The 12,901-nt window shown below is 41.1% G+C and overlaps 1 protein-coding gene across 4 annotated transcripts in view; it reads right to left on the bottom strand.

Moving 5' to 3' along the window:
- actn1 (actinin, alpha 1) overlaps positions 1-12,901 on the bottom strand; it is a 71,528-nt gene that overhangs the window by 19,049 nt on the left and 39,578 nt on the right. For 3 of the 4 annotated variants that reach the window (XM_028565303.1, XM_028565301.1, XM_028565302.1), the window contains exons 5-8: positions 12,284-12,371; positions 7,303-7,381; positions 6,150-6,231; positions 4,970-5,055 (exon numbers count right to left, since the gene is read on the bottom strand). In XM_028565303.1, coding sequence (XP_028421104.1) covers positions 4,970-5,055; positions 6,150-6,231; positions 7,303-7,381; positions 12,284-12,371 — 335 coding nt within the window. Of the gene's footprint in view, positions 1-3,387; positions 3,474-4,969; positions 5,056-6,149; positions 6,232-7,302; positions 7,382-12,283; positions 12,372-12,901 lie in introns of all 4 variants that reach the window. The other variant, XM_028565304.1, reaches the window with a different exon arrangement.

The following is a 12,901-nucleotide window of genomic DNA, read 5'->3' as shown; positions in this document are numbered from 1 at the left end:
GGACGTCAGTGTGTTTCTAGTTGCATCACCTGCACATAATCTTGTCGAGGTTGGTTTTTCTCATTTCTTACATCACTTCTTTTGCTCAGAGTACATCATATCATATGTAGATTAGATATGTATATTAAAAAAATTCAGTCATATTTTCTGTAAATTTGATCTACAGTACCTACGTGATTGTCTATATTTTGTTTCAAAGCCTTCTCCACACTGCCAGGTATGCAATGGTGGAAAACAATAAATCCATTTAAAATAATGAATTATAATTTTTTTTTTATTTTAACGTACAAAACAGAGAAAGAGATATGTCATTTCTGGCTCCCTTATAAAAATAGGTAACAAAGTTACACTTTAGAAAACAGATGTAACATTTTTATTATATTAAACTATTATATTTTTTGGATCCAGATGGACAGAAAAAGTTTTGAGACTTCTGTAAATCCCTCAAAACGGTCTGTAAGATAATACATAAGAGGCACAAACTAACACTAACACTGACCCTTTCTTTGCAAAGGTAAAGTGAGGATTTCATGTCAAAAAAGTATGAGTGATGGTGTTTTTGGGGAAATGTGTGCCCTGGAGGGAGCAATCGGAGGTGTTAGACAGTGTGTGAGATCCATGCCAGCGCTGTGTGCCAGCCTGCAGTGGTTTCCAGACTCCTGCTCCATTAACAAGTGGATCCTAATAAAGATTTTAAGTACAGGGGGCTTAGCGGATATCCTGTGTGTGTGTGTGTGTGTGTGTGTGTGATAAGTCTCTTTTATTCTCCGCAGAGATATCTAGCAGATTTAGCATGTCTTTGGCATAATGTATTCCTCAGAGTGTAAGAACTTTATTCATGTTGGCAGATGAGAAAGGTTGGCTGCTTTATCAAGGATCAATACACTGCTGAAAGAGCACAGATAAGGAGGTGCTGAATAACTGAGGGTTTGGTTTCCCACCGGGGCCACCCACTATAGGAAATGTATTAAGTTATGGCAATTCAAGGCACATACATAGTTCAGCAGTTCTGCTCAGTGTTAAGATGTCAGCAATATACGTGTGTGTGTGTGTGTGTGTGTGTGTGTGTGTGTGTGTGTGTGTGTGTGTGTGTGTGTGTGTGTGTGTGTGTGTGTGTGTGTGTTTTGGTCTGGTTAATGTTTTTAATGAGCATGTATCGACCAGAAATACAAGCGCTTTTTTTACATATCCAGCAGTTACGGAGGAACACTATCGTTCATTTGGAGCAGTGTTTGTGTCCAGCTGATCAATGTTAGTCCAATATTCGCTCTCCTTTTTTGTCTCTGGTCTGTTTTAATACCAACAACCGCTGGTAAATGCTCCACTATGTTCACCAGCTAGTCTCCAACTTTGCCTGTCTGCCGTTTGGTGCTGAGCAGGTAGTGTACGGTGGGCTGGATGGGGATTTTTTTGTTGTTGTGTCTGAAAACAGCTTCCCACTGAAGCTGGAAACAACTCTGTGGAAGCGGTGAGAGGGAACCAGAACAGTTACCATAAACCTGGGCTGTAGTCAAGTCCACCTTCGTCAAGTCCAAGACCAGGACTAGTCAAGACCGATTCCAGACCAAGTCCAAAGAGGTTCAAGTCCAAGTCAAGACAGAGTCCAAATGAGACAATACCGAGACAGAAGAAAAAGAATCCTCTTCCAGGCCACTCACTATCCTGTTCATAATTTATGTGATGTGAGAGACCGTATATCTTCTATTTCTAAGATGATCATTTTGGTTTATTATTTGTAATAATCAAAAAGCAAGTGCAGAGTAACATGCTATAGGATCAAATTAGGCCATATTATTTACTTAAAATATAAAACAGAAATGTTGCCATTCTTGAACTTATTACTTGTCCTGAAGAATTCATAGTACAAAGTGCTGGCTGACATTGTGTCTGTGGCCTAAATGAAACTGATAGATAGCTGATGATTGAGTTACAGTGCTGCTCATGAGCATAGGAACCCATGCTAAAGTTGACTAAAAAGAGGAATAAAAAAATCATCTTTTGGAAATTGATCTTAATGCCTTAATTGAAAATAATATGGAAAAATCCAACCTTTAAGGGAACAGATTTTCTTAGTGAATGAATAATGTATCGTAAATAAATAAATGTTCTTCCTTAAAATACAGGGGGCATAAGTATACACACCTCTATGTTAAATTCCCATAGAGGCAGGCAGATTTTTATTTTTAAAGGCCAGTTATTTCATGGATCCAGGATACTATGCATCCTGATGAAGTTCCCTTGGCCTTTGGAATTAAAATAGCCCCCCATCATCCCATGCCCTTCACCATACCTAGAGATTGGCATGGGGTACTTTCCATAAAATCATCTCTCAATGCAAATCAAACCGGCTATTAGGCTAACTGAAATAAAACCATGCCAATCTCTAGATATAATTAAGGCATTAAGATCAATTTCCAAAAGATGATTTTTTTATTCCTCTTCCTAGTCTTACTCATGGCTTCCTATACTCATGAGCAGCACTGTATATGATGCAGCCAGGTGTATACCAGGCGACCAATCTCAATGCCTGTTCTAGATGGATTTTGAATTAAACTAATACCTGTTTTCTGAATAAGCGCGCTTCATCTATGGTTTCATTTTGAAGGAAGGAGTTACGTTAGAACAAAGGCATGTAGTGCTGGACTCGGTCGAGACCAACTACAATATTTGGCGAGTCCAATGCCCAAGTCAAGTCTGAGTCCAAATACCAACGAGACCAAGACGAGTCCGAGACAACAGAAAAGCGCCTCGAGTCCGGACTCGTGTCCGACTCCGGACAAAACCCTAAACGATAGGACTGTAGGACTGTAAAACCGAAACAAGGGGCTGAAAGATGCTAAAACACTTTGGAATTATTGTCTGTGGGTTTATCATGACGAGCGACCCCTCTCCCCTCTCACATTACACATATTTATTTATGTCCTAAGATGCTTCGTTGACCTTATGATCTTAGGTTATGTTTTTGTGTCGATTTTAGAATGGTTTTTCAGTTACATTTTTGTGATGTAAAGCAACAGATTGTAGCACTATGCCCAAGACAAATTTCCCCTCGGGGACAATAAAGTTTATTCTATTCTATTCTATCTATTGTTAATTAATCCAAGAACATTGATTATAGCAGCTTTAAAAACCGAGCCCTCAAAATGTGACATGTATATTTCACAGCATCAGTATAATGGCTGATAAAAAGGAACACTTCATTCCAAACAAAAGGCATCTTTCAACCTTTAGTAAAGACATATTACTAAGGTATTGTATTGCCTCATCTTGTCTTTTTTTTCGAGAGTTCAAAATGTAAGCAGCCAAAAAGAATTGTATTTGTATGTTGGCAAAAACGACTGTGGTCATTCTCTGCCAGACTTTTTTTTTTGCCATTTCATTTCTCACCTTCTGCTTGCCTGAGAACGCGTGGTAGTAACACGACACATAAGTCATGACGGCCTTCTCATCTGGCCTCAAGGTGCTAATGATATCTGCCCAGGGAACAGAGGAAAGGGGAGAGAGGACAGAGAAGAGAAAAAAAATGCACAAGAGTAAAAGAGTGCAGAGACAAAAGGGCCAGCAGTGGGCACGATCACAAGAGGAGGCAACAGTGGCGGCACAAGTCATCTCCAGTCTACCTCTAGGTTGGTTGGTTTTTCGGGAAATCTCAATTTCCCCTAAAAATGTCAAGCTAGATGTCACTGAATATGAAGTGGGAAGTGAACGAACAAAGTGAAAATAACGTTTTTGAAAATGTATTAATATGTAGTTTATTTATGTAGCTGGGAGGCTCCGGCTTAGTTTAACACATTGAAGCCAAGTAACTCGAGCAGTTCATCCAAAAACCCAACCAGAGATTTGGTATCTATTGTCTGCCAAAAACTGTCAAATATGGAGGATGGAGCCAGTCCACAGAGACAGAAGGTTACAATGTTCTCTAATCATTAATTTTGTATGGAAGGGGGGGGGACTTTTTCAACTTATAAACTTTGTATTTCTTTGTATTTTAAAACTAAACTTGGTCAAGTTTTCATTTAAGAACCTGCCATTCTCAGATCTATGATGCAAACAAGAGTCCTCCACGTTTCTCCACGCTCTCCAGTTTTACTGTAAACAGACTAAATGTTTTTTTATTATCCGAGTTGCTTAAACACAGCTGTGTCGAAATACTCTCACTGCTGCTGGGCCTCTCAAATGGACCTGGCTCTTATATAACTTCTGCTTTGAGATGCTCCGCTGTCTCTCCCTCTCCCTGGGAGGAAGCGCAGCACAATCTCAGTGTTTCTGTTGTGCCTGAAGATACAGCGGAGACTAACAGACAAAACACTCGTTATCCAACAGAGAAAAGTCCGATACAACACTTCTTCCCCGCAGAGAAACGAGGAAACAGACTCCCTACCTAAGCCAGACAGCGCATATCCATTCAAATTAAAAGACAGCTTGCTGCTCGCCTTTTTGTGCCACTTTTCATTTTGATTTGATTTCATTCGTTCCTCTACACACCATTTAAGCCGTCACTGTCATGTCTGGATGTAACCATTTAAATGGTTACATCTCCCCCACCGTGCAAGACTTCAGGCTAATTTGTTTCCCTCCGTCAGCCCCCGTGGCTTTTTATCACAGGCAGTCACCATCAGTTATCAGACTAACTTCGCCGCACCTCCCACTCCGCTCAGCTTCGGCTCAGCGGAACAGACCGCTAATTAGGAGCGAATTTTGCCCGCCTGCGGCGCCGTGAAAAAATAACAAAACAGGTAGACCGGAAATACACTTGTGCTCATTGCCTCCGAGAACAGAATTGTCGTCCCATCATGCATTTGGTGGTGTGAACCATGCGGAAAGTGAAGGAGAGTGACCCCTGCAGGGGGGCGTTGTGCACTGCAGAAAGAGAAGGGGAACGGTTAGGAGAAACACCCGGAAGTAGAAACGAGGAGGGAGGAGAGGAGTGAGGAAGAGGAAGAGGAAGGAGACGCTGCATCCAGGATACCTTCTGGGCGCCTGAGAAGGCGTGGTAGAAGCTAGAGACGTAGGTCATGATGGCCTTCTCGTCCGGACGGGCAGTGCCCACAATGTCTGCGGGGAAGAGAAGGGGGGGGGGGGGGGGGTCGGAGGAATGGAGGGTGAGGTTGAGCACAGGTTAATGATGATACAGGAAGTGGAGCTGGGGTTCAGCTCTTCACATAAACAACATCCAGAGTGGAAAGAAAAACACGCTGTGTCACTGTCCAGATGTGCCGAGCGGGGAGGATTGGATTTAGCCCTTGCAGTCTGTCTCAGACACTGAAACACACACGCAGACTTTGCAAGTCTCCAAGCACAGCGCTAATTTAGGATGACCACCAAAGGCTTTCATTTGTTTGTAGAGCGAGAACTGCATGTTTTACATTCAGTAGAAAAAGGATGTGTGTCTCCCTCTGTGTGCACAGCTGCATGTGTGACTGTTAAGGCCAAAATATAATCTCTCAAAGAAAATTGATGCCTACAGATTAATGAGCAGCCTACGACAGTCTGGGGTCTCATCTCACTAGCTGCTGTTCAGAACTTCATTTACGTCTCCTCTAGGGCTCTCTCCTCTCTCCTCTCGTAGAGACATGCAGGAAAAACTCTACTTGACGCACAGAGACAGGGCTCACGTGGCTGTTGGATTTTGAGAGGCTTGACTAGAGTGTGTGTCACATAGTTGGAAAGCTAACGGGAAAAAAACTGTAAAAAAAAATGTAAAATGTTGTAATTCTTTTTAATGAAATGGATTTTATAAATCGTTCAGGAAGCGGTACTGAATTCCAGGTACCGGTACCAGTACCGGTATGGAAATGTTTTGAACCATACCCAGCCCTAGTCTCCGTTTGAAAGCACCGCTGCCAGCACATAGGCAAATGGTGCGGTTCAGCAGTCAACTTGTAAAGTGATGTAATGTAAGTAGGAATGTGAAGAAAAGCTCCGCCCGTTTGCACACCTTTGCAGACCTGGCTAATCGCTGGCAGACTGCAGCTTTTTTGTGGGTGGGGGGGATTTATAATAAAAAAAACTGTGCGGTGCAGACCCCCGTCTACGTCCTGAAGGGAGCTTTGCATCACTTCTGACAGAGAATATTTTGGTCTTTGAACACAGGAAGAAGTCTGTTTTCCTCATCATCATTGTAATAGCCAGCCCCCCCCCTCCCTCACCTTCTGCGTCCAACATCTTGGGAATGTCCAGGTACTTCTCTGCCACGTCAAAGGCTGTGTTCAGGTTGGTCATGGGGTCGTCCTGGCAACGGCAGACAGACACAGCACACCATCAACTCATTGCGCACTCTCTAAACCACTGACAGGAGGAGCGTGTGTGTAACTACGATATGATAAGACATGTGTGGAGATTTCTCACAAAACATCTTTGTTCAAAAATGTAAGTTATCACTTCGAAAGGTTCAACTCTTAGAGGCACCAAAGCTATAGAAACCAGATTTTCACAATTTAAGCAACCGAGCTACAGGTAGTTAAATACATTTTTCAAAACACACATGATAAATAATGAATCTACATTTTGCCACGTGTGTAACAATAAATTGAGTATAGCTAAAACAATCAACGATTCATTGATCGACAGGAAATTCATCTCCAACTATTTTACAAACCCGTTTATCATTGGAGTCTTTTTTTCTTTCCTAACAAAAATGCAGAATGTGAGGATTGTTTAATGTCATAGTAAACTGAATATGTCTGGGTTTTGGACTGTTGGTACGACAATACATAATAGGCAGATTCATTGATTATTAAAATAATGGTTAGTCGAAGAAGCCCCATTTTGTAGCTGCTACCAACGAAAACTGACAAAAGAGCACTTATGCATCTACAAATTGAAAACATAGAGAAATTATTTTTATTTGCTGAGTCCTTTTTTATAATTTACCATTAGCAAGATTATGTATTTATTTTTTTACATTCGGTTGCTTGAAAAAGCTCACAAATAAAAGCCTCTCAAATAAGAGCCCGAGCGCTCTTTTAAACTAACGTCTTAATGGTGAGATGTGATGCTTGTGTATTTTGCTGCCAGATGCTGCGCGGAGTATACTGTACATGGGTTTATTTAGTGGCACAGCCTTCACAGTCCGAGAAGAACTTTCTTATTTCTTTCTCGGTGAACTTGATGGAGTCTCAGCAGGATGGGTCAACCTGGTTGACACCAAGACAAGAATGTACAACTGCTGTTTGACCTGGTTTGAGCGTGAGAGGCCATTGTCCTTGTGTTGGCTTTGCGTAGAAACGTTTGACATAGGGTGAACTCGCATTAGTAGTTGTGCTTCCTGGTCTTGGTTAATGTCGGACAGCGCTCGCTCACCTTGCGCAGTTTTCCGTAGTCGATGAGCTCTGGACGGTGTCGGTGAATGAGCGCACAGAAACCCAAACCATCTTTCCAGCTGGAACAGAGAGAGAGAGAAAGAGTGGGGATGAGAGCAGTGGTGGAAGAAGTCAGGGCTGGGCAACATATTGATATTATATCGATATTGTGATATCAGACTAGATATCGTCTTAGATTTTGGATATCGTAATATGGCATAATTGTTGTCTCCTCCTGGTTTTAAAGGCTGCATTACAGTAGAGTGATGTCATTTCCTCAACACACCAGACCGTTCTAGCTGTTCCATTATTTGCCTTTTCCCCCATAGTTATTATATCCACATTACTTATGATTATCTATCAAAAATCTCATTGTGTAAATATTTTGTGATCGTACCAATATTCAAAACTACAATATCGCTGCGATAGCGATATCGAGGTATTTGGTCAAAAATATCGTGATATTTGATTTCGTCCATATCGCCCAGCCCCAGAAGAAGTATTCACATCTTTTACTAAAGTAAAACTACTAATACCACACTGTAAAAATACTGTTACAAGTAAAAGTCCTGCATTGGAAATATTACTTAAGTAAAAGTATCTTAAGTATCATCAGGAAAATGTACTTAAAGTATGAAAAGTTAAAGTACTCAATGCAGAAAAGTCCTCCCATTTTAGAAACTGGAAATGATCCAAACTGTTAGTCATTTCATTTCAGTTGTACTTGTAATATTACATATTGTTTATAATAAAATATATTTACAGGTGGTAGGATTAGTTGTGTGAAAAAAAAATCCTAATTAGTAAAGTAACTAGTAACTAAAGCTGTCAGATGAATGTAGTGGAGTAAAAAGTACAATACTTCTCTCTGAAATCTAGTGAAGTAGAAGTAGAGAAGGGCATGAAAAGAAAGGACTCAAGTAAAGTTCAAGTACCTCAAATGTGTACTTAAGTACAGTACTTGAGTAAATGTACTCGGTTACATTCCACCACCGGATGAGGGTGAAAGGGAGGTGAAACCTAGCGGGCTGAGGAGAAGAAAAGGAGTCAGACTCTAATCTTTGATCGGGACCGTCTGACTCAGCCCAATTAGCTCCATGTAACCCGCCCACATCCTTCCAGAGGCGCGTGGTGGGTTACTGTAAGCCAGCAGAAAGCTGACCACTGGCAGCTTAAAAGGGGAAGGCAGATTATCTGATGTACCACGTGGTCCAGGTCTCCAATTAAAGCTGGAGAACAGCTTCGGAAGTTAGAGAAATGACATGTTTCTGATGCTTTGTCATAGAGTTATTTGAGGAGAGACACTTTCCCCACTCCGTAGATTTATTTATGTTATTTTTAGAAATAAAATACAGTTATAAGATAGACTAAAAGATTAGTAAGCATTGAGAAAACTCCCTAGATTTTATTCATGCCCCCCTAACCAAAGACTAGTTCCAAGAAGATTTTTGTTTTTTCAGACTATTACTGAGATTTCTTAACGTTAAATAAGACAAAAGTTGCAGAGTGTGTTGGAACAAACTCAGTCTACAGTATACCACGTCAAAGGAAAAGCGTGTTGGGCCTCTCTGAAGAGGAAAAAGTAGGGAGCAATCAAATTATTTTCAAGGACTAGGACAAAATTGTTAATATCATAGCATCTGAGGGCCAGATTCTGGAACCAGTTCTGAGAAAGATAAATCCCTGCTTGGCTTACTTTTGTACACTGAACAGACGTGGTGCTTTGGTACTGATTTACTTTACTTTTCCAGGGAAATTTTCTTGGCAAGTGGTCTCACGGTGACTTACTGACATACAGATGTGGTCCAATTTTTACCGACTGCTGCAGTCACTCCAAACACAAGATATCACATTTTCATCAAGCCATAAAAGCTTATCCATTTATGTATTTTCCCTTGTTATTTATAATGTATTTACCATGTAAATGTTGTGTGTGTAATGCTCCCATTAGCCGCAATTTGCCATATTAAGTCAAAGCTGCATTAAGTGATTTTCTTTGAGCACATACAGGCAGCTGTAAAACCCATCATAGACCTGCTGTTATGTACAAAGTTGACATGACAAAGCAAACAGCTGATTTACACATACAGCAGCAACAGTAACATTAGCATTCATTTAAGTCCTGTTTAGGTCTAATTTCACTATCGTTTCATATATATATGTATATATATATATACATACATATATACATACACACATACATACATACATACACACACACACACACACACACACACACACACACACACACACACACACACACACACACACACACACACACACACACACACACACACACACACACACACACACACACACACACACACACACACACTGTATTGTGTTGACAACTGCTGTAGTTTGTCATGTTAGTCCTGTTAAGTAAAAAGTGTGAAATGGGTAGAGTTCTGGAAGATTTACTGATGCTCTCTGCTCGTACGGTAACATTAGTGAAATGAGATATTTGAATGTTTTACCTGCCATAAAGCGTGCCGGTAATGTACGAGAGGAGCTTTTAAAAGGCGACCCGTATTCCTGAAGCAGCAGCACTTCAGAAGAAGAAAAAAAATCAGTACTCTTCCAGGTCTGGGTCTCATCTCGTGATTGGTCTCTCCCAGAGAGAGCACATCAAAGGCCTGGCCTCGGCTCTGCACCGGGATCACCAGGCCTCTCCCTTTACCTTCTCCTCAAATGACACCCCCCCCCCCCCCCTTTCTTCTCGCCTCGGCTTTCATCCACATCTGAGGATCACAGGGGTCTTCTTTCAATTATTCAACACACGCGTGGATGCATCCTACAGTATGACATGGACTGAGGCCTGAATACTGTGAACCCACTCACAGTGACAGGAACAGACACACACGGGCGGAGTTGGAAAGAGTACAACAATATTCTACCTAACTAAACGTACTATTACTTTGATGAACTTTTACTTAAGTACAAGCAAAATTACAAAGCAAAGTAAAAGTAAAAAGTAGCTCATGTAAAATGTACTTAACTAGTACAAGTAATTACAAGAAATACAGTACAACTAATTTACTAGTAAAAGTTACTATTTAACAGCGAGGGGGGGGGAGGGGGTATACTTTTTTATATTTATATACTTAGTTCATATCTTATTCATACTTATTTAATTAAATTGCAGTCTCTCTGCACACATGGGTATATACGACCAGGATGCTAGGATAGAATGCTAACTCCTAGCCTCGTATTCTCGCCACATGGTGTGATTTGATCAACTTGTTTGCGGTGCATGCGGTAAGACTACAGATATCATTTTAAAGGCCCTGGTTGATCACTGCCACCTCCTCTCCCTCTCAGTGTGGTTTATGAGAACATGTCTGCTGGTCTGTTCTCTGTTAAATCGGTCTGCTCTGTTCAGCATCAGCGCTGTCTGAGACTACCACACGGCCTGTACTGAATCACTAGCTAGTTCTGATATAGTTATGTAATCCTGGTGTGCTTAAGATTTCACTTAATATGAAATCTTAATTGAACCAGACAGGCAGTGTCCTTAAGAGATAGTTAAAGCTTCTGAATACTACTACAAAGCTGTGTGAGCACTCTTAGTGCCCTTGTGCAGAATTGTAGTCTTAAAGCACTTTATTCAAACTCTGCAGGCTTATTACTCTTTAAGTCTGGTTTCTTTGGCCGGATGAAAACAAGCTATTTAAACTCACATGACACAGAATGAATGAATGAATGAATGAATGAATGTATGTTTGTATGTACGTATGTACGTATGTATGTATGTATGTATGTATGTATGGACAGATTTTAAAGTGTATATATGTTTGTATGTATGAATGAATGAATGAATGAATGAAGAGACAGATTTAAAAGTGTCTGATAGACAGTAGTTTCTCAAGTTTTAAAAAGTCCTATGTCCAGATCCAGACCAGACTGCAAAAGGAGGGGTAGCGGGGGTATGACCCCCTCACTTTTCAAAATCCCTCTCATTTTTACACTTTCAGTGTGATTCATTTACTAAAAGTCCACTAAAACGTGTCCTTTTTTGTTTGGTTTTTAAGATTTAGTTTTTTGCTTTTATTTGATAGCCAGTGTAGAAACAGACAGGAAGCATGGGGAGAGAGAGGGGTGTGACATGCAACAAAGGTCCCCGGCAAGAAGTCAAACTGTGGACGTTGCTGTCATGGCTACCGGGACACCCCAAATTGTGCCCTCATACTGTCCAACCGCCAACATTCAGAAGGAAGAAGCTCTGAGTGGATCAAAATATTGAAAAGCTCATCTGAGTCGCCTTCAGTTATAACCATGCGCCATTACTGGCTACTTTACAAGCAGATTTTCAGACTGATCTCTTTTTTACATTATTCATGTCAGTGTTAGCCTGACATCGCCAGACCAAATCGATAATAAAACAAATAAAACACATAGCTTTAGCACAGCGCCCACAGATTCGCCTAGTTCCCAAGCTATGTCAGTGTATTCTGATAGCATTGTTCCAGACCTCTGACCTTATGCAAACTTCATACTGTATGCCCCTAACCTAGAACAAAAATGACCTAAGGACAAACCACAGCCTGGACTGATGCTCATATTCAACGGTTTCCTTGTGTACAACATTGCGTGGTATAAATCCCAACTCTCTTAAATTGCAGTACAACTGGATTTGTATTGACGTTCCCCTTGAGCAAAATCTCTCAACTTGAGGGATGACAAGTAACCAAAAACTCTCACGGACTTACTTTTGTTTATAAGCCCTGGCTCGGATACAATTTGGCAGAGTAAACCATTTAAGAGCCAGATAAACAAATGTACCAAAGTGAAACGTTAGACCAAATAAAAGTGACTTTAGGGGAGATGATGGCACCCCCGCTCTTTCATATTCATTGGCCCAATTCGCTCAGCGTGACGCTGAGACTCTTTGCGTCATCTTATAAACTGTAACATCATGCATTGTGCATCTCGGCACGAAAGGAAAACACCCTTTCTTTGGTTACTTATTGTGTGTTGCTCACCTAATGTGAAAGTTTTGGATGTTGACATTCTTGTAGGGCGCGGTCTTCCTCTGGCACCACAACAGGAGGCCCTCTTTGGCAGATGTCTCTGCAGCCGGAGAGAGAAGGGATCATTGTGAAGTTGGAAGAAACTCTCAGGCTTTTACTTTGACCAACTCTCCACTAATCCCTGTTTAGTGGTGGATTAAGTGGAGGTGAAGTGAATGGGAAGCATGTGTGCTTGCTCGGGCGTTTCGTGCTCTTGTTGCCAGCGGATACAGAAAGGCGTCTGGCTTATTGTGTTGTCCCAAAACTTGTTAAATTAAATACTTTTGAAGACGCCGCGCTGGAATCTAATGCTGAACTTAATTGAGGCTGATCACTCCTGACATTTAAATTGGATTACGTTGTAAGTGCATTATATATGTTAACCAAGGAGAGGACCATAACGCATACATGTCCACCTCCAAAAGAAAAGAGCAGTCTCTGAAACATTCACAGTCAAATTAACATGCATTAGCTCGAGTCTATATGTGGGGGGGTTATTTAAGCTCGGTGAGACGCGTGACAAAGGTCTTAACGCTGAGACGCTGTGTTGGTGAAAAGAGTTTTCAGTTGCAAATGAAGACAGAGATTAGG

This window comes from Perca flavescens, chromosome 20 (assembly GCF_004354835.1).
Source record: "Perca flavescens isolate YP-PL-M2 chromosome 20, PFLA_1.0, whole genome shotgun sequence".
Lineage (NCBI taxonomy): Eukaryota > Metazoa > Chordata > Actinopteri > Perciformes > Percidae > Perca > Perca flavescens.
Note: the sequence above shows the minus strand (reverse complement) of the source record. Positions and strands in the feature narration are given on the sequence as shown.